This window comes from Rosa chinensis, chromosome 3 (genome assembly GCF_002994745.2).
Source record: "Rosa chinensis cultivar Old Blush chromosome 3, RchiOBHm-V2, whole genome shotgun sequence".
Lineage (NCBI taxonomy): Eukaryota > Viridiplantae > Streptophyta > Magnoliopsida > Rosales > Rosaceae > Rosa > Rosa chinensis.
Genome location: NC_037090.1, coordinates 38,414,386 through 38,437,660, shown reverse-complemented (window position 1 = coordinate 38,437,660; position 23,275 = coordinate 38,414,386). Strand labels below are relative to the sequence as shown.

Below are 23,275 nucleotides of genomic sequence, written 5' to 3'. Positions count from 1 at the left end.
TTACAATCCCGACAGAGGCAAACATTTCTTTCTATATTAAATTAGGGTTCTATCGATCTCTAGATTAAGATCATCAAATAACAAAGATACTGCGCGCGCGGCGTTCTTATTCCCTGCTATTTGTTTATAAATTTCAATAAATGGTTGTAGTGGTACTAATCTATTTATATGTTGGCACCCTAGTCGAAAACAATTTATATGTTGGCACGTACTACTGGGTTAATGGGGCACTATTAGGGTTGGATAAAGCAGCTTGATTAAATAATAAGCTCTGATATCATTCCATTGACTTGAACATATATATACATGGGTTTGGTTCCCATCAAACAAAGATTACTGTTTGGTAGATGAAACATCCAAGTTTTTTTAGGGTATCAACTCTAGGCGTTTTATGCTTATCTTCCTGTATTAATATGCAGCTGATGTGGCAATATAGATGAACCATTTTTGTAGGTTTATATATATGTATGAATAACCCGTGAATCATATCGATCTATTGTGTTAATAAAGAGTTAGATATGTATATATGCTGAGATCCAACACCTACCAAGCACGCTACATTATTTTAATTTCTAACGTATAATTAGTCATCTGATAAGGCCACAATGCCAGAAAAGAAAAATAATGGCAACTTAATTGTAAGTGGTGAGATTCCCTAACAAATTAACATGGATAAAGCTTTGTTGTTGTCTGCAGCGAGTTCAGTGTCTTTTGAAAATCTAATTAATTAGAGCTCGATATATGACGGATCATCAGCATGGTTGATTTTTAATTTCAATATTATGTCAAGAAAAATCAGAATCCTCTCAACTAAACCACTACCCTGCTACACCAAAGAAAATAAATGAATATATATGAACTATAGCAAGGACTACTACGTAGACGATACACAATTGTTCATCTAACATCTGGTATACCTATTCAAAATGGATGGGGCAGATACAAGGTGGAATAGTATTCTATCAAAACTCATAAATTTGTTAAACACTCAAATATGGATCATCTTTCAATAAGACTTGCTAAAGTTGAATCTAACTAATCTGGAAAGAACTGTTGATTGATATTTCACTATACTGGTAATTGGTTGTTAGAAAATTCAACTCGAGTGAATAGACAGTAATTGAGAATACTCCAAGTTAGAGAAGTCTTGTCTAGCTAAACTCGGTCGGAGATGCTCTGAGTCTATCTCATTAATATTACCATCTTATTCATTTATACCGGTCACTAGCACTATAAAAGCCAAACGCCAAAATTACTCCTGTATATGTACTCAAAATTCAAACGTCGTTTCACTCGTTTGTGATTCTTTTTATGTCTTAAAAACGAAAGGTTTGAAGACGACTCATGAGAGGCGGTGGAAGGAAATAAGAGAGGTGGATGTTAACGAGGGCATGACTTGACTAGGCTGTCATTTTTTTCTGTTTTGTGGTCAAACTTAGTCATCTACGTTATCACTTCTAACTAATTAGTGTAATTAATTAAATCAGTCAACAGTAGCATGAAAGTTAAGTGTGCCCTAATAATTACTGCTTTGACTCGATCATTATATCCGTTAACGTAAGTATCTGAGTTAGGTATCAAAACCATGCAATTTAATTATTTCGTTAATTGATTGGAAAATGATTTGTGGCCAGGTGAAATGTCATGTCATCTACATATATTACCTATTTGTCAAATCATGTCATGTAACTATTGAGAAAAATACAATCTTATCCTTTTAAAATCTAATGACTTTAAATTATTTTGGCTTTCTTCTAAAAAAAAAAAAAATTTGGCTTTCTTACATTTTTTTTTTTTTGCATTACACTCATGCTTAGATTTAAACAACAATTTTTTTTCTTCAATCAAGAGTAGAAAAAATTTAATGTAATTCAGTCAATAGATCTGCACGTACATTCGATTAATATATTTGTATAACACATGTATATGAATTCAACCTTTGTTGGGTTCCTGCAAATTTTGAAAATATAGTCAAAAATACATATTCATATGATTGTGTATATTTTTTTGTTCATTGTTTTCTCTTTATGTAGTTAGGGTTTAAACATTAGATCTGAATTTATTATTTTTTGTTTGTCTTTCCCCTTATATTTAGATTGCAGATGTTAATTAATGACTGCTAATTTGTAATTTTTTCTTACATCTTAATTTAGACATAAGTATTTCCCAAATTCAATTTACTAACGCTATATTTTTTTGAATGAAATTAATCAATATTTGAAAAGAAAAGTTAACGTCTATTTCTTGACACATAATTCAATATATTAATGCCATTTGGGAAGAAAAATTAAAGGAAAGAATTTAATTAAATGAAGAAAAATATTGATCAAAGAATCTGTAGACATATTTCTTAAATTAATATATAATTAATAATTGATATTTTTTTAGTCACCTAATTAAATTCATTAATATAATTAATTCACCCTCTAACATCTAAAAAGAAATGTAAAAGGGTAAAGTTGGTGTTGAAGTAGCTAATATGATGTGGCAAGATATATTATATGAAATTGAAAATAAATTTTTATTTACTTACATGACATAACACATAGAATTTGAGGCTACAAATCTTAAGTCTGCCCATATCATTGCCCTAATTTATTACAGACTCTGCCCTTAGTTGAGAAAACGCGTTTCTCCCTATACTCTCTATTCTGTGCCCTTTTCTTCTTTTCCCTTCCGCCCATTATTATTCTCCTGCTTATTCATCAACCAGCGAGAGCCACTTCTACCAGCAGCTAGCTATGGTAGTATAAATACTAATACCACAGCCAAACCCTACTGTACCCAACCCACTCAACTCACGCATCTCTCTCTCTCTCTCCTTTCTAATTCAAAAACATCCATCTCATGGCTCTCTTCTTCTTCTTCTTCTTCTGCTCTCTCTTTCCTCTCTCCCTCTCCTCCACCACCGCCGCCAATCTCTCTATCTCTTTCCCTCTGTTCACTCCACACTCTCGCCCAAGCACTACTAACCCTCTCCATGACTCTCTCATTTCCAGTAAATCAGTGGTACAACCCAAAGGCACCCCTTCCTACAACTACAAGCTTCCTTTCAAATATTCCATGGCTCCCATCGTCTCCCTCCCCATAGGCACACCTCCCCAGACGCAGCAGATGGTTCTCGACACCGGAAGCCAGCTGTCCTGGATTCAGTGCCACAAGAAGGTCCTGCGCAAGGCCCCGCCTCCGGCCTCCATATTCGACCCTTCCCTCTCCTCCACCTTCTCCGTCCTCCCTTGCAACCACCCTATCTGCAAACCGCGAGTTCCCGACTTTACCCTCCCCACCACCTGCGACCAGAACCGCCTCTGCCACTACTCGTACTTCTACGCCGACGGCACGCTCGCCGAGGGAAATCTCGTCAGAGAAAAGTTCACCTTCTCCAGGGCCACCAGCACCCCTCCCCTGACTCTGGGTTGCGCCCAGGACACCAGTGACACCAAGGGCATTTTGGGCATGAATCTCGGACGCTTGTCGTTTCCTTCCCAAGCCAAAATCACAAAGTTCTCCTACTGCATACCCACCCGCCCGGCTCAAACCGGGTCCCCTTCGCCGACCGGGACTTTTTACCTCGGTAATAATCCCAACTCGGCAACTTTTCGGTATGTTGACCTTTTGACTTTCGGTCAAAGTCAACGCATGCCTAATTTGGACCCCCTGGCCTACACGGTCGTGATGCTTGGGGTGAGGATAGGCGGCAACAAGTTGAGCATTTTACCTTCGGTGTTCCGGCCCGACGCGAGCGGGGCGGGTCAGACCATGATCGACTCCGGATGTGAGTTGACTTATTTCGTGGATGAGGCCTACAACAAAGTGAAGGAAGAGATCGTTAAATTGGTGGGGCCAAAATTAAAGAAGGGGTACGTGTATGCGAACGTCGCCGACATGTGTTTTGACAGTAATATCGGACCGTTGATAGGGGACATGGTGTTGGAGTTTGATAAAGGGGTGGAGATTGTGATAGCTAAAGAGCACATTTTACACAATGTGGAGGGCAAAGTGTGGTGTGTGGCGATCGGCCGGTCCGACATGATCGGCGCGGCCAGTAACATAATCGGCAACGTTCATCAGCAGAATCAGTGGGTGGAGTTTGATCTGGCAAATCGAAGAGTAGGGTTTGGTAAGGCGGATTGTAGCATACCGGTGTGATAGTATGAAGAAGCAAGAGTCAATATCATGCGCGTTGGTGGACAAACACGAAGGTCATTTTCGCGATGATGTGATACAAGAGACGTATAGAGGAGGCGAACTAGCTACTTGCCGTGTAATAAGTAGTGATATTAATGCTTGGACTATTCCGAGAAAACAACAAGCTAGATTGAAACTAATGTAAATAGAAAGGATGTGGGATATATTTCTAAATTTTCGTTTTTCTTTTCTTGTTTTCTTTTTTAATAAATGAGAATCAGAAACGTACAGTTCAACAATAAAGAAATAAAAAATCACATTTTAGGAAATAATGTCTTGTATCTAGAATTTTCACACAAGTCATTTGACAAGAAGGAAGAAACTTGTGGTCTTGTGGAGGACGTAGCTCCATAACATGCACTCAAATATCAGCATCCATTCTAGATTTAGAAAGCACATCAGCAATCTAATTGATCTCACGATAAATGTGGTTAAATCCCACAATGAAGAATCTGACTAGCAAAAAATTGACAACAGTTAATAAGAGTTTTACAAGAATGTAAATCGTCAACACCATGCTTGACTGAGTTTTTTAACACTTTAGAATCACTTTCAACTATCAGATATAAGCATGAATGATTATGAACCAATCTTAAGCCAAGTAGAAAACCCCATATTTAGGCATGAAGAACATATGCACACTCCATATTAGCACTGAATCCAGAAATCCAATTGCCATAGTGATCCCTCAAGACTCCACCAGCCCCAATTTTTTTTTTCTTTGAATAATAATCTCTATTAATTTTTTTTGATAACACTAAATTTTCATTTTTATTTTTAAATTACTAGCTGTAGATTCACTAAAGAGTGCACGCCAACAAAAATAAATATTTTATAAAAAATTAGATACTAAAACCAGAGTATCTAATTTACTTTATTTCTTCAAAAAAAAATAAGAAGAGACTCATGCAACTGAAATGGCAAGAATGCAATTCAAGTGCGAGCTTGTGACGCTTTTATAAAGATGGATATCCAACAACAAACACAACACAAAACACAAGTCACACAAGAGGATAAAGCAAAGATGTGGGATCAGGTGGATCAAGTGCATATATCAAATACGTGGCGAGCTAGGACTTGACGAACGGCAAGTGATGGGTTCCACGATGAGTTTGATCACTTTGATGCGTGTAAAAAAGAGTGTGGGTGGGGATGAGGGGCAACCTGGGCACCTTCGATTCAATTTTTCAGACCACATATTCCCGACACTCACATGATTCATATATATATATATATATTTTTTTTTTATTGTCATAATTTTTATTTTGGTCTTTGTGCCTCATTCACTCTTAAAGGTTTTTATCAAGTTGCCTTTTTACCTTAGCCATCATTTCAAAATTGTGAACGGTCACCTCAATTTGTGACTATTTATCCGATCGCTATCAAGTATTGCTATGTGTAAAGGAGTCTAACCGACACCAATATTAAGGAGATCAAACTCTATTTATATATCTATCTATATTATTATTAAGAGAAAATGTTTTGTTAACTAAAATCTAAAATTTTGACAGAAATGACTCTAGAAAATTAATAAATTTTGAAAATTAATTAAATTACAAGGACAATTATGACATTTACAAAATGTATTTTTATTAAAAAAATAAATAGAAATAGAATCCACAACCTACTTTCCTCTCATATTATCTCTTCTCTATAATAACCGTTTTCTTTTTTATTTTCAAAAAAAAAAAAAATTGCACATGCATGTGTGGAGAAATGCTAGTATTATATATATACAATATACTAGCCCGTCAATTGGTTTTTATTTTTTATTTTTAAATTAAAAAAGTTACAGTGATTTCTCTCCTCATTTTGGGAAAGTTTCTTTTTTCATCGGAGGTATTGCAATTTTTTCAAATATGATATAGTCTATTGACTATCTTATCCTCTTATAAAAATAATTTGTTTATTAATATCTATATTATGTGAAGACATATATGGTAGTTCAAAAATTTAACAATTCTCTCAATAATTGGCTTAATTATATAAGATATATAAGATATATATATATATATATATATATATATTAATTTGATTGGATTTGGGACCTCTCGATTTGATAATATCAATTGCAAATTTATTTTTTTTTTTAATCAAACCCAAACTTATAGGGTGGGTGCCAATATATTCATCTAAAGTCAGAATAAGTCGTTACATACCGTTCTGATGCCATTGACAGACAGACAATAAGATAGTGGTAGTACCCACAATGGTACATAAAAATAGACCCACTTATTAGACATGTCATGTACGAAGACATAGCTGAGAACCTCCTTTGGTACTACTCTAGAGGCGCTAGAGATACATAGAGTGTACAAACGTGTATTAGGTTTGCAAAAGGAAACTATTGTAAAAGACTACACTACAACATAATTTATGGACTAGGGAAAAAACCCCAGTCCAAAATTCGAAGCCCAAGAGGGCATCCACCAAAGAAAAACCACGCAAGGCCCATCAAACCTGGTTTGGGCCAATCCACCATTGTCATTCCCTCCCCCGCTGTACGTACCGGTCCTGCCATGCTCCGTCGACCCACGACCTACATCGCCACAACCACTCATTGTCCACGACCCAAATCGCCGCGACCTACGCAGCCACAAGCCAGTGCCACCACGAAAGACCCATCCCTGATCCAGATCCTCACATTCCACACCGCCATCGATTCGACCCATGGCGCCGTTGGCCAAGAACCATCAGCAAGCCTATACCTCACAACCACCGCCTCGCACCAACCCAACCGGAAAACCAACTGATAAAGCCCTGCGCGAAACCTCCCCTGACGGAGCCCTAAGAGCAGTAGACGTCCACCCATCCGGCAGCAGACCCGATGACGGCGGTGAGGCCAGAAGCCAGCCCCGATGTTCAGGCGCCGCCGGATGAGAAACCATATTGCCAAAAAGGGAAACCCGGCCTTAGGGTTTCTCAATTGCTGAGCTTCCTTATTATATAAGTGAAAGTCCAGAAACTCAGTTATTGCGAATAAAATTTGTTATTTCTGCTTATAAAAGAAAATGTGTCAAAATTATCAATCTATTAAATTATTTTTTTTTGAAAAGGATCAATCTATTTAAATTAAGTATTAATAATCCCAATTTTTTTTTTAAAAAAAAACTAAGTATTAATAATAAATAGAAAAAGCATTAAGAAAAATGGCTATGGCCTTTTGGGTACCAAGCACAAAGGCCATATGAAACGCTAGAAAGGTGCCAAGCAAACCTATTAGCTAATCCTCTCGTGAATTTTTATCCAATCTTCTTCTGCCAGCCTTCACCAATTATTAAGTTCATCATATGGAGGAGGTGATAGTTTTGAAATAAAGAGAGCTAGAGATCTTTTGCTTTCTCTTTGCTCCCATTTTTGTACATTAATTTGTTCACACATTACAGTTTCATGGTATTAATGCTCATTTAAAAAACAAAGCTTCAGGTACTTGCTTTATTTAATTGGTAGTACCCAAAATTTTTATGACTAAATATAAAGATACCGTAGGCATTTTTAACTTAAATGTCAAACAAAATGAATTGATATAATTTGTAAGTAAATAGATTAAATTACACATACATAACTGGGCAATGAAAAGCATAAGATTACCAAATTGATTGGCCAACATACTGTCTTCCCATAAACTATACTTGAACTAAATGTTAATCTTTGCTTCTAGCAACTTGATATTAGAGAGTTGAAACTGGTCCAGAGACTGCAAAGTTTTAAATTTAATTTTAATATGTATAGTGTAATTGGATTGTAATCTATAAGACTGTCACATTGTGAAATTAGATTATTGTTTTTTTGGTTGAATAAAGGCGTCGGCTGTCCTCAAGTCTTGATTAGTGAAAATGCAGAATATATGAGAAGGACATAGTGTCTAAATTCCAAATTACAATTTGCGTTACGAGAACTTCTATTGATTCGGATCCTGTTAAATGTTAACATGGTTAGATTAGAATCATGTTAAATGTTGACCTGGTTCTGAAAACTTTTGAAGATTCAATGATTCTGTTGGGTTTGTAGTCCCGTGACTCATCCTTAGGGACATCATATAGTACTGATATTGTATTGATTTAACTACAATAGATAAAGACAACCTCTCCTATTCATTAATGTGCAAATTGTAGATCTCCTATTCGCTCCACGTTATTAGAAATTTAATCCACTAGTCACACCTTTCACCTTGAAGAATGACTTCTAGTCGACCTATTAGCTATGTTACCAATATTTTAGCAAGAAAATTTGAGTGGCTACTAATAGTGAGTCTATATAACAACAAATCCCAATCAGACGAATCGGCTTTGGATACATAATATGCATATCAAATCACAATTGAACAACTAAAATTTTAGTTGTCGTTAGATATAAGGGTATATTCGTCAAAGTCAATGTGGTTGAAACTAATAGGATCCAAACTGCAATGTTTCACAAATTTTTTAGTCGATTTTGGTTATGAAAAATAAAAAACCAATGCCGTCAGTTTCTTGCTTGGTCAAATGGTCGCTGCCTCCTAGTAGCAGAGTGAAACTAAGTGTCACTGGATGTATTTTCCAGTGGCATCATGATGGGAAAGCTGTGCATATGAAAATTATGCTATGCTGTAATCGAGTCGCAGATCGAGTTATATTTCTGTTGTGTTACCACTGTGTCAAAGTAAATAGAGTCGTCAGTAGATCGCTCTTTGCTAGCTGGTGCCTTGTTGAATACAGTTGTTTAGTAGAGACTTATGATAGTATTTCAGGATGTTCTCTATATGCTTATTGTAATCAGAGGGTTTAGGCTCAATGTCCCCCCCCCCCCTCCTTGTATAATTAAGACTTAAAGACAGCCGTACCGGCCCTTTATTAAAAAAATAAAAATAAAAAACCAATGTCATCAGTTCGGTTAGCGATCAAATGTAAAAAACCAAATCAATGGAGCCAAATTCACCCTGAACATTGATATTATCTCCAATGTAGACTTAATCACTTTGAACAAAGATAATAAGGTGTTACTCTTAGAGATAATTCACTTACATTCATTTATAGATATGATGTATTTCTGGTTAATTGATGAATAAAGAGTGGCATGTACTTTTCAGCTAGAACATCATGTAAGATCAAATATGGACATAACACATATCATCATAAAGTAATTGATGATTAGCTTAATATCAATCCTAGTTTAACATGGATACAAACAGTAAATCAATACTAGTGACTTAATGAATAGTGTATCAATTCATTAAGGATAGTAATCTATTGCTTAGTCTACAAGGAAGGCTACAAGTTGTGATACATTAAGAATCTAACTAGGAAACCTAAACCGATATGGATAGCTTTAATGGGAAGCTTCTTGTGGTTTAAGTCACCTATATATACAGATGAATTGGTCCCTGATTACTACCGACGTTTTGCATATTGTTCTGTCCATTGAGAAGCAAGTTGGTAAGTAACAGAAGGCTATATTCAGTGTTCGTGTTTGCAGTTGCATAAGATGGAATCCATGCCAGTAATTGCTGAAGGTAAGCCTTAATCCCTTTTATGATTGTGTGCATATGTTGTGAGCATGTATATGGTTATTTTACAATTGGTATCAGAGCATAGGCTCACAAGTATCAAAATCGTTTTAGGGTTTTGCAAAACAAACACAAAAAAAAAAAAAAAAAAAAAAAGGGGTTTTTGCTTTACGGACCAAGTCACTGATCAGGTAACTGACCATGTAACTGGTCATGTAACTGATCAAGGTAAGTTACTTAAGTCAATTGCTGCATCTGGTTAAATATCAAGTTCACGCTTCCGCTGTGATTTTTAGCAGCAAATTGGGGAAAAAGCAAAAAAAAACAGGTTTTTCTGTGAAATTGATTTCGATTCATAGCATGATAATTGAATTTTGATTGTGCTCAAGAACACTAGTTGCATTCCCGGCGTGCGTTAGGTTAGAGTAGATGGTGACCGGATGAAATTTACAATTTCTTGATTGTTCTGTGGTTTCTTGGAATCGAAACAATTTTGATTGTGCTTGAATATGCATGATGAATTGATTGATGATATGGTATTGTATCTGTGATTGTGTAAAAATTGCATGAAGAACAAAAATCTCCCAGATTTTGTTTACACATTATTAAAATTGACAGATACGAGAGCTTAATTTTCTTACAAGGATGAATCTGGGTAGAATATAAAGTTAAAAGCTCATGGGTTTTGTGGTTTTCTGTTGGCATAAGTGATTATGATGCACAAAGCATTCTTCATTGATGTTGGCAGAAAACGATGATCAGGTAACTGACCAACTAGTCAGGTCACTGACCATGTAACTGGTCGGGTCACTGACCAAGTAACTGGTCAGGTCACTGACCATGTAACTGGTCAGGTCACTGACCATGTAACTGGCCAGGTCACTGACCATGTAACTGGCCAGGTCACTGACCATGTAACTGGCCAGGTCACTGACCATGTAACTGGCCAGGTCACTGACCATGTAACTGGCCAGGTCACTGACCAAGTAACTGGTCAGGTAACTAATCAAGTAACTGATCGAATAACAAAACTGAAATTGTGTTTTGTGTTTTAAAACTATGCTTCAGTTTTATCTTCCAAAGAAGTGGTCAAGTATGGTTTTAGAATACAAAACAGCAATATGCGTGCTTGATGAAAATAAATACGGATACTTAGAAATTTTTCTTCTGTCTAAAGATGTGGATAAATTTCTTTGGATAACTTGTTTTCATTGAACATGGTATATTGATAAAGAACTCCAGGATGTTATGCTTCTGCTCAAAAGTGTTGCTTAACATTATTTTTGGTTATGGACTGATATGAATGCAAGTATGGATTGTTTAGGTTTTCTGTATGTTCTTGTTTTGGTTGCTTAAAGCTAAATAAAACACAGAAAACTTAAAGTTATTTTCTTTACAAATTGAGAACTCACACGAATTTTTGTTTTGCTCCTTAGGTAACTCTTACATGAACTTGAACAGTGTCTTGATGCTAACTGGAACCAACTATAGAGCTTGGCTAGATTCTGTAGAGAACTATATGGGAATGCATGAGAACATAGACTATTGCTTCACTGAGGATAAACCTGAAGAGTTAACTGAAAAGAGCACTAAGAAGGAAACTGATCTTTACAAGAAGTGGCATAGATCCAATAGAATGGCTAAGAACCTCATTCGTACCTCTATGTCCAAGACTGTCAGAGGAAGTATAGAAGAACCTGAGCTAGCATCAGATTTTTTGGAACTCATAGGTGCTAAGTTTAAAGAAAGTGAAAAGGCAGAAGCTGCTAGGCTAACCAAGGAGTTTCATGATTTGAAGTACATGGGTTCAGGGGGAGTTAGAGAGCATATTATGAAGATGATCAATATAAATGGCAGACTCAGGGAGCTCTTGATGGGGTTAGGGATGAGCAGGTAGTGCATTATGCACTACATTCCTTGCCTAACAGTTTTAGTCATCTTAGGACCAGTTACAACTCTCAAAAGGGAAACTGGACTCTAGATGAACTTATATCCATCTGTGTGGATGAAGAATCTAGGATCAAGGAAGAAAAGGAACCTGCTACAACCATTAACCTCATTGAGAAGCCTAAAAGGAAAAAGCCCCAAAATAAGCTCAAGCCTATCAAAGCCATAACTAAGAGTTCAACAGCTGCAGTGGCCAAGGAAAATAGGCCATTTAGGTTCAAGTGCTACTTTTGCAAAAGAGTAGGACACATGAAAAAGGACTGCACTGGCTATAAAAATTGGTTAGCCAAAAAGGGTAAGATTTTTTCTAATACAGTTTTTCTTTAGAAATTAATCTTATAAATGTTGAACCACAGTCTTGGTGGATAGATTCAGGCTCACCTATTCATATTACTAATTCTTTGCAGGGATTCATAAGGAGGAGAATCCCAAAAAGTGATGAAGTGAACCTGTGTGTAGGCAATGGCATGAGAGTGGCAGTCAAGGCTATTGGAACCTTAAAGCTCGATTTAGGATTAGGAAAATTGTTAGTTTTGGACAATGTTTTTTATGTACCTTCCATGAGAAGGAATTTGGTTTCGGTTTCTCTTTTAGTAAAATCTGGTTGTAGACTTGTTATGGATAGTAATGGAATTCTTATTTCTAAAAATTCTGTTCAAATTGGTTCTGGTGTTATTATGAATGATTATTTACAGTTAAATTGTTCAATGGCTCAACAAGAAATTTTACTTGTTGAAAATAACACAAACAGTACTAACACTTTAATAGGTGTTAAAAGAACCAAACTAAATGAAAAGTCTGCATTTTTATGGCATAGAAGACTCGGCCATGTTTCAAAAGAGAGACTGAAAATTTTGGTGAAAAACAACATCCTAAATGAACTTGATTTTTCTGATCTAACAGACTGTGTTGAATGCTTTAAGGGAAAAATAACTAATACTAGAAAGAAGACTGCATATAGAAGCCAAAATTTATTAGAACTCATACACACTGATATATGTGGACCATTTAGGCATCAAACTATCTGTGGGAATGTGTATTTTATCACATTCATTGATGACTTTTCTAGATACAGTTATATTTATCTACTTTCAGAAAAGGCACAAGCATTGAAAGCCTTTCAAATCTTTAAGTCTGAGGTAGAAAATCAACTAGAAAAGAAAATCAAAACAGTAAGGTCAGATAGAGGGGGAGAGTTCTATGGAAAGTACACTGAATCCGGCCAACAAAAGGGTCCATTTGCCTTGTTTTTGCAAGACAATGGAATTAAAGCTCAATACACAACACCCTATAATCCACAACAGAATGGTGTTGCAGAGAGAAAGAATAGGACTCTTTTGAACATGGTTAGATGCATGATGTGTACAACTGGTTTGCCTAAATTTCTGTGGGGTGAGGCTTTAAAAACTGCAAATTATATTTGCAATAGAACACCTAGCAAAGCCATAGAAAATACTGCTTTTGAGCTTTGGTGTGGCAGGAAACCTAGTCTTCATCACTGTCATGTTTGGGGATGTCATGCAGAAGCTAGGATTTATAATCCAAGCTTGAATAAACTTGACCCCAAAACTGTTAGTTGCTATTTTGTAGGTTATCCAGATAAATCTAAAGGCTATAAGTTATATTCTGCTCATCATTCACCTAGAATTTTTGAAACACATCAAGTAAAGTTTCTAAGTGAAAAAGTTCACAATACAAACCTTGAGGATTTAACCTCAGTTTTTGAGGAAATTGTGTCAGATGAGAATTTAAGTGTAGCATTGCCTTTAGAACAAGATGTAACTGATCATGTCACTGGTCACGTAACTGACTATGTCACTGACCAAGTAACTGTCCCTGGTCGAGTAACTGGTCAAGTGACTGACCATGTCACTGACCAAGTAACTGTCCCTGGTCGAGTAACTGACCAAGTCACTGACCATGTAACTGTACCTGATCAAGTCACTGCCCATGTCACTGCCCATGTCACTGACCATGTAACTACCCAAGTAACTGTACCTGGTCATGTCACTGCCCATGTCACTGACCATGTAACTACCCAAGTAACTGTACCTGGTCAAGTCACTGCCCATGTCACTGACCATGTAACTACCCAAGTAACTGTACCTGGTCAAGTCACTGCCCATGTCACTGACCAAGTAACTGACCACGTAACTGGTCAAGTAACTGAACCTCAAAATCCTCCAGTAGCTCAACCTAGAAGATCACAGAGAGCAAGAAAACCAACTTATGGGGGGGAAGAGAGTGACTACATTGTTTATCTACAAGAAGCAGAAATTGAAATGGACTGTGCAGAGGACAATGATCCAACTACATTTAATCAGGCCATTGAAAGTAGTGAATCTCATCAATGGCAGCTAGCAATGGAAGCAGAAATTAATTCCATGAGTCAAAATGCAGTTTGGGAATTAGTTGAACCTGACCCCAACCAGAAGCCTATAGGTTGTAAATGGGTTTTCAAAACCAAAAGAGATGCAAATGGCAATGTAGAGAGACATAAAGCAAGATTAGTTGCCAAGGGTTTTACACAGAAGGAGGGCATTGATTTTACTGAGACTTTTTCTCCAGTTTCTACAAAAGACTCGTTTAGGATAATCATGGCTTTAGTGGCTCATTTTGATATGGAGCTGCACCAGATGGATGTTAAAACAGCTTTCTTGAATGGTGAACTAGATGAAGTGATTTATATGAGGCAACCAGAAGGGTTTGTGCGAGCTGGAAGTGAAAACTTAGTGTGTAAGTTAAGAAAATCAATTTATGGCCTAAAACAAGCTTCTAGACAGTGGTACAAGAAATTTGATTCTGTGATTTCTACTTTTGGATTTACAGAAAATCTTGTTGATGAGTGTGTTTATTTGAAGACTGTTGGGAACAATTTTATTTTTCTGGTACTCTATGTGGATGATATACTTTTGGCTAGCAGTAACATTAAATTGCTTAAAGATACCAAGAGTTTTCTATCAAGGAATTTTGACATGAAAGACTTAGGAGAAGCATCCTATGTACTAGGTATTGAGATTAAAAGAGATAGGGCACAGAGACTACTTGGTTTGTCTCAACAGAATTATGTTACCAAAATTTTAAAGAGATTTGGTATGGAGAAGTGTGCAGCTGGAGAAGTTCCCATGTCCAAAGGAGATAAGTTAACCAAGAAGCAAAGTCCCAATAGTGATGTTGAGAAAGAAAATATGGAGTCAAAGCCTTATGCCAGACTTGTAGGAAGTCTCATGTATGCACAAGTCTGCACTAGGCCGGATTTGTCTTTTGCAGTAGGGATTTTGTCAAGATTCCAATCTAATCCAGGCCATGAACATTGGGTAGCTGGGAAGAAAGTGTTGAGATACCTGCAGAGAACTAAAAGTCACATGCTAGTTTATAGGCAAGTGGAGGATCTGAAACTCATTGGATTCTCAGACTCGGATTTTGCAGGGAATTATCCAGACTCCAAGAAGTCCACTTGTGGATATGTGTTCTTGCTTGCAGGAGGTGCTATTGCTTGGAAAACCATGAAACAAACACTTGTTTCAACTTCTACTATGCAAGCTGAATTTATTGCAGTATATGAAACTGTGTGTGAAGGACTTTGGATTAGGAATTTTCTCATGCAGACCAAAGTATTGAGTCACATTGTGGCTGGAACACTTGTAATTTATTGTGACAATGAGGCTGCAATTTTCTTTAGCAAGAACAGTAAAAGGTCAAATAATTCCAAGCATATTGATCTAAAGTATTACAGTGTTAGAGAAAGAGTAAAGCATGGTGAAATAGCTGTTTTGAGTATTGACACAAATTCACAGCTAGCAGATCCTTTCACTAAGGCATTGTCAGTAGCAGCATTCCAGAAACATACAGCAAGCATTGGAATTTTAGCTAATTTAGATGCTTAGGTTCAGTAGAGAGTTAGTCCAGTTGGAGCATTTAAAATTCTAAGGTTTTTTGAGTTCTTGTGTTTTAGTTGTGATCTTTTATTTTGTTTATCACAACTTGTTTGTAATGACAGATTTTATTATTAATAAATTTTGAGGTATTTTCAGATTTTGGTTATTACTGCAGTTTTGTTGAATGTTCTGAAAATTATCGATTTTGTGTTTAAAGTTATACTTGCTATCAGATGGCTTAAATCATGTGAAGCATGATGTTAAGGTTCAAGCAATATCTTTAAGCCATCAGTGTTCAGTAAATTTGCTTGAGTTTTTGGTTTTAGAAACATAAAGTAGGACCTAATATATGTTTACTTGTTGATACACATTAACATATATTGTATCACTTCTGGTTTGACATATGTGGATTGCAGGAGCTTGTGTTTGTGGTTTTGAAACTCTGCATTTTTGTTAAAATGTATACTGTTTCTTGCTCTGCATAAGTAACTGTGATCTGACCATGTTGGAATGGATTTTCGATTTAAGTTTGTTATCTGGCGCGCACTTCAGTAAGTTAAGTAGGTTTTGATGTTCTCTGGTGCAAATCATCGAGCATGATATGTGTGAGTCCAAGGGGGAGATTGTAAGATCAAATATGGACATAACACATATCATCATAAAGTAATTGATGATTAGCTTAATATCAATCCTAGTTTAACATGGATACAAACAGTAAATCAATACTAGTGACTTAATGAATAGTGTATCAATTCATTAAGGATAGTAATCTATTGCTTAGTCTACAAGGAAGGCTACAAGTTGTGATACATTAAGAATCTAACTAGGAAACCTAAACCGATATGGATAGCTTTAATGGGAAGCTTCTTGTGGTTTAAGTCACCTATATATACAGATGAATTGGTCCCTGATTACTACCGACGTTTTGCATATTGTTCTGTCCATTGAGAAGCAAGTTGGTAAGTAACAGAAGGCTATATTCAGTGTTCGTGTTTGCAGTTGCATAAGATGGAATCCATGCCAGTAATTGCTGAAGGTAAGCCTTAATCCCTTTTATGATTGTGTGCATATGTTGTGAGCATGTATATGGTTATTTTACACATCAACCCACTATACTTTAGTTGCTAATCGCCTACATTTGTCAATTATATATGTCACACTTTTTCTATAAACTTGTGATCTATTTTGTTTTGTTTTGTTCTTAAAAGAGAAAAGAGGTTGGAGAAAATCTAAAAAAGGTGAAGTAAAGGCTGTAAAGCTAGTGAAAATGCGAGTGATGATGATGACTAAAGCAGTGAGATGAAGTTAGTTTCAACAAGGTGGTCAACAATGGAAGCACCGAGTGGGCTTCCAAGATCTCATTCTCATTATAATCGTCATCATAGTATGGGGGGGACCTAATATGGAATGAAAATAATTATGGACGCGAGCACACGAACGAAGTAAATGATATATAGATAGAAAGCAAAAGGTCGACAACAGCTGGCTAAACTCGATCATAAAGAGGAAAGGCCAATGTGCTACTTGCTTAGCTAGGTTAGATTATCTATGCTAAGCTAGCTGGATCCATCTCTTTCAAGTTTGAGCTGCCACTTCTCGATAACCTAACCCTAGAGCTCAGTGAGCACTCCATCTCATACAGCTAGCCCTAGCTCCATCTCAAGTTTCGACACCAGCTTCTAATTAATCTTGCAGACAATATAATTTAAATTTTTTTACCGACACTCTCAAAAAGTTAATTGTTATATACGTACGAAATATCTGAATTAAGAAAAATGAACGAATCCAATCGAGGAATGAATAGTGTACGCGCTCCATAGGTTGTTGATCCTTCACACTCAAGGAGGATGCAATGCTTTTGATCTGTACATGAAAACACGGAGTCCGGACTTGTTACTTTGGAAAAAACCAAATGACCAAGTCATTGTGCAAGTAGATGCTAATAACGGCAGCGCCTACAAGCAAAGATGGTTTGTCATGTTTAATGGTCCCCTGCACCAACGCGTTTGTATGGAATGAAGCCAATGCCAGCTTTCTCTTGGTTTTGGCGTAGATAGCTCACCACTCTCTCTTTAATTTGTGTCCGATTCCCTGATTCTCTGTGGATGGCAAACAAAACAAGACAAGACAAGTTCACTTGATGATCGAGAAACCAAGCAACTACGTGCACTTCACTCAAATCTATCTATCTATCTATCCAGTATTTATTTACTGCTAGCTCCATCGATCTACTGTGAGTGACTGAGCGTTTAATGCATGGCTGGATCAACACTCCAAGTCTTCAACAAATGAAGAGGAAAAATAATTCCAGTCAGAATTAACATATATACAGATAATAATGACCGAGGGAGAGAGAGAGAGAGAGAGAGAGAGAGAGAGAGAGAGAGAGAGATGTATGCAAGTACAATCAGAAATTCTAGTTTAAAGCAGAAGCTTCTTAGAGTTTAACACATAACTTTTTCTGTTTTAGCTCGTTGTTTTTTTGGTAAATCGATGTTTGCTTCGTAGGATGTTCTTGTTAATTATAATTGGTGAAAATTTAAAAATATTTGATTTTTATACTACAATGTATAGTATGTATTCAAAAGTTCCGAGATATGGCGAACCACGAGAATTATGCAACTCCATTTGCTAAGCTCATAACAAATTGATTACGAGATAGCTCCAACATAATCGACAATATATGCAGTCCCTTGACATTAAAATGAGTAGATAATTTTTGTAAATTTCAATCGAACGGAAAATCATTAGGGTATCTATAATCATGATTTACCATCATGAACATGAACGGTTTAGGTTGGACAAAAATTTAGTTTGTCTATAGATTTGGTATAGTTCAAGGCCTTAATTATTTATAATTTAGCTGAAAATTTAAATAAGCAATTTACTTATAGAGACCTAAAAATTAAATGGTCGAAATAATGAGATGTAATTGAAAAAAAAAAAATCCCTACAAGTGATCTTTTAAAATGACAAAAAAAACAAAGCCTTAATGGATTTGTTGTTGTTTGCTATCTTGATGTACTAGTCTTACAATTACTTCTGATACAAGTTGTTAAAATTCATTTTCTAAAGCTACCAACAGAGAGTTGTAGTAAGGGAGTTTCTATTTATACCTAAAAAATTGGTATTTGGACCTCTATTTTTTTTCAAGTAATAGTTGACTTTGTTAGCTCATATCAAATTACCAACAAAAACACAAAAGATGGGAGGGAAAAAAAAAAAAAAAGGTCTCCTCTTACCTCTAGTAGTCTTCAACTTAGAGAAAACCTTCTCCTTCAACACAAACCCTAAAATCATTGATCATTGTATCGTACCATTATCTAACTTTGGTTTCTTGATTAGTACTACTAAAAACTAGAAGCATCCATTTGAGAAAATTGGAACTTTGGTTATGCAACTTGATTACGTGGTATGATGTTCTCGATTAGTACTACTGTACTCAAAACTAGAAGCATCCACTTCATAAAAACTTGGAATTTGGTTCTTGGTTTGATTAAATGGTTCGATTTGGCACCATATTTTTTTTGTGCAGGCCATTGGGAAAAAGAATTTGTATTTGTCCTTATAGTGTCCAGTATCTAGTTGTGTTTGATCTTACTTTGAATGGCCTTTTATTTAATTAGTCTTTTATAATTGTAGGCTTTTCGATGCTATCTTTGAATGGCCTGAAAGGTTGGTGCTATTACTCTATCTAAGACCATCTCCAAAAGATTGGTCTTTTCCACGTGGAGGCTTTTACTGGTAACAAAAGACGTATGGAGGCACTCCAACCCATATGTCTTATCCTATGTGTAAATGACATATGGAGCTGGGCTGTCAAATTTGACAGAACAAAATCAATCTGTCTTTTGTTTTTGTAATCATTATTTCTCTCTCTTCCTTCTCTCTTCTCTCTCTCCCCACAGAGCTTCTTTCTCTTTCCTTTTCCAGTTCTGCATCTTCTCAGGCAATTGACCCACAATAACATCTGCCGGTGTCGACTTGGACGCAGTCCTTCGACAGGGTTTTGATTTCTAGCTTTGCGAAGTAGAGATCGGCGTCGGAAGGGTGGCCGTTGTCGCCCAATTCCAGATCCGCAGATCATTCAAAATTGAATCAAGGGACTAGTGAGTGAGTAGTGACAGACTGAAAAAGAATTCGGCGATGGCCAAGTTGACTCAGCTTGAGCAAGTCGCAACGATTCTTGGCCCCGACCCCCTCGCCTCTTTCAAAACCCTAATCTCGTTCCTCTTCTCCTCCGATTCTGAGCAACGATCCCAGGCCGAGCTCGTCTTCAACATCTGCAAAAACTACGATCTCGACTCGCTCTCCCTCACACTCGCTCACCTCCTCCGATTCTCGCCCTCACCGGACTCCCGATTTATCTCCGCCGTCCTCCTCCACAATCAAATCCGCCTCTGGCGAAGCCTCTCTGAGAACACACAGTCCACGATACAACAAGAAAAACAGAGAAGAAGAAGAAAAAGAGAGAACATGACTGACCACAAAAGAGGAGAGATAAGAAGAAAGAGGAAAAGTGATTTTTTTTTTATATATAAAAATTCAGAAAAAAATAATAAAATAATATTTGAATTTAACACATCTATTGGAGTATAAATTTGTCAAAATTGACAATTGCCACCTCAACCTTCAAATTCAAATTTGACATGGGCATTTTGACTCAACCATTGGAGCTACACTACAAAAAAAAATTCAATTGGCCACGGCGCAAAACCGTCGCCAAAAGCCAAATTGCCGTCGCAAAAGACCAATGGCGACGGCAAAATTGCCGATGTCGTTGGTGGCGTGCCCATTGCTATTTGCGACGGCAATTACTCCGTCGCATGAATTTTGGCGACGGTATTTACGCCGTCGCATGATTTTTGGCGACGGCATAATGACGACGCCATCAGCAATTTTGCTGTCGCCAAAGGTCATTGGCGATAGCAACATTGCCGTCGCAAAAGTGCATATTTTTGATTAAAAAAAAAACTTGGCATGCAATTTTGCATACCAGATTTTCTTTTTTTGAGCAAAAGAAGCCATATAAATCATAAATTTCACATGTTTTTTCACATTATTTCTATACATTCATACAACTTCACCAATCTTGAAAAATACAAAAACATTCAAAAATTGAAATACATAATACTAACGCCCGGTAGGCTAAGTATCATGACCTACATACTCTGAGCTATTGAGGTGATTGAAAATCTTCTTTGCCTTGATGAGCCATATTCAATTGCTAACTCATAAACCTTGGATGTTGCAGCAGCCGATACTTGATAGGACTCATTGTTTTGACAAATCCCCAAGCTCCCTTGAACTCATACGTCCTTCATAGACCATAAAATATTCCTGCACATTCTTGAAGAAACCAAAACAAAGTCAGCCAAGTAAAGCCAAATTACTCTCTTCAAGCTCACTTTACACCAAACATAATATCTAGAAAGAATAATTAAGTAAATAGCAGAGCTACACTATTATGAAATACACTGGACAAAGTAAAGAGTTATAAGAAACTTTTTAACGAATCTGACCCACAAGTCTTAAGAGTAACTATTGCATCATAAAATGAAACAGAATTGAATAGACAAACCAATCCTTTATGCCACAAATAATATATAACTAATTACAGAAGCCCTAATAAATAACCTAATGGTTTATGATGGCCAATGATCATTGAAATCAAGGCATGAAGCAAAATTAAGGTAACACTTTGAAGTTGTAGTAATGTCCTTGTGATTCAGGATTATCATGAATCTCTGTTGTTCAGTATAGACAGTGAATCAATCAGTGTTCATAGCTTTGGAATCGTAGATATTATTTCTATCAATAATAGTTTTATATAGGTTTCATTCAACTCTTTTGACTAGATAGTCCAATTACACAATTCACAGAAAGAAATTCCAATGATAGCTTTTGGATTTGATCACACACATAACACTCTTGGTGGCATAGTTATGAAGCCATGCATATAGCAAACTAATGGTGACATTTAATGCACAAGGCAAGCAAACTTGTAGTAGAAGCTGGACTCCCAGTACTGGTTATTTTGAAGGGTTAGTAGTATAGAGAACTAACATAGTGCATAAAAATGAAAAAAATCAGCAAATACTAAAATAAAATGCACATTCATAACTGGAATAAATGTTTTGAATGACTCAGATGCATCACAAACCCTGAAGGAGCATTTTTGCAACAAATATGACATAAGCAAGCCTAAAATTATAGGAAGCGTTATTCAGCCTCAGGAACTAAACCTATAATTATATACCTGATGCTCATTTCCACTTCTGTAAACATATAATCGTACCTTGACCTATTAGGACTGCACATCGTTGGCCAGCTGTAGCTTTGAGCAATGTATTAAGATCATATGATGTGTAAGGTCCATCTGTCAATCTACCAGCCCTGAAAGACATATAACTTATATTCATGATAAACAACAGTTTTAAGAATATATAGCTTATTAGTAAGCTGCCCTAGTTTAGTTTCTTAGAACGTTTCGAAACCTGATTATTGTAAATGGTAGACCAGAATTACAAAGAACGTCTTCTCCCATCTTCTTATACTTGTGAACACCGAAGAGGTTCATAACACTACAAAAAATAAAGCGTCTTAAATCAGTTTCAAACCTCACTACAATGAAATCAATTAGACTTAAAATAATTAGACCTACCTGGCTTGACGAAAGAACTCCTTTCCATCAATTCGAGGAGTACAAATAGATGCACTCACCACTCACCATGAATAAAAGCAAATAGATGAAATGTCTGTAAATACCTTCATCAGCTGTGTTCCCCATATCAGTAAAACCAGTTGACAAATATTGTGCCGAGTAACCATTTGTCTCCTCATCTGGCAAGGCAAACAATATAGCACATTGCCCATCAACCAAAGGCAACAAACAAAAAATTAAGTTAGGAACGGTAGAAAATGTGGGCGCCATCATTAATCTACAGTTAAATTAATTACAGAGGTAAGCATACAAACCTTGAATCTGTAACTCCCATCCACATTGACATAACAACCCAAGACACTGTGTGCTTCCAGAATCCCAATCAAAACTCTATAATACATCAAAAACATAAAAGGGGCATCAGGCAGATATAATAATGGATACAAAGGTAGGCTTGTGCCTGTATTAAAGAACTTAACAATGATTCTTTAATATGGAAAGAGAAAGAAGCTAACAATTATGGGGTAAATTATGAAGTTAACAATTAATATTTTAGCCTCTGAAGTAACTGAGTAAAGGGTAAAAATGTTCCTTACCCTCCAGCATAACTTAATATTAGAAATTGTTTACGGAATTCTAGTTCACCCAGAGCTACTAAGTGTGCTTCTCCATGGTCTCCAGGTTCCTCTATAACTGTGGACCTAGTGATACTCTCACCTGCAGCAGCAGCACACTAACACTGAGCCAGCAATGAATTTAATATAACATTATAATCATAATAACTACCAGCTACAATGAAATGGATGAAACTGAGAAAGTTAGAGTATGACGGACCTTGAAACCTCTCATGAAGTTGTACAGGAACATCAGCAGACAGTCTCTGATATGGAGAAATGCAGACGGCTTTTGATGGAGAACCAGAGGGATATGCTGATTGTCCTTGAACAGGTGTTTGATCAGTACAACAAACATTCACAAGAAACAAATTAAACTGTTTAGTTAAACTAGACACTATCTCCCAGGATCAAACGATCTAAGCGGGAGAGCAACCTGGGGAAGGGGAAAACATCACCATGAAGACATGGAGGGAGAGAAGGGGGGGGGGGGGGGGGG

At 36.6% G+C, this 23,275-nt stretch overlaps 1 protein-coding gene and 1 long non-coding RNA gene across 2 annotated transcripts; one reads left to right on the top strand and one right to left on the bottom strand.

The window, feature by feature from the left end:
- Window positions 1-2,722: 2,722 nt before the first annotated feature.
- LOC112193148 (aspartic proteinase PCS1) lies at window positions 2,723-4,380 on the top strand. Its single transcript, XM_024333200.2, has one exon. The coding sequence runs from the start codon at window positions 2,848-2,850 to the stop codon at window positions 4,147-4,149; it is 1,302 nt and encodes a 433-aa protein (XP_024188968.1). The 5' UTR covers window positions 2,723-2,847; the 3' UTR covers window positions 4,150-4,380.
- A 16,218-nt stretch (window positions 4,381-20,598) lies between these two features.
- Window positions 20,599-23,134, bottom strand: LOC121052036. Its single transcript, XR_005807825.1, has 7 exons — window positions 22,997-23,134; window positions 22,759-22,879; window positions 22,477-22,552; window positions 22,163-22,341; window positions 21,996-22,082; window positions 21,797-21,894; window positions 20,599-20,838 (listed from the first exon to the last, which is right to left on the bottom strand). It is a non-coding gene; the product is annotated as an uncharacterized LOC121052036 (long non-coding RNA).
- Between the last annotated feature and the right edge of the window lie 141 nt (window positions 23,135-23,275).

Bases quoted from the DNA above. Each gene is read 5' to 3' on its own strand.
- LOC112193148 (XM_024333200.2), top strand. From the start codon at position 2,848: ATGGCTCTCTTCTTCTTCTTCTTCTTCTGCTCTCTCTTTCCTCTCTCC.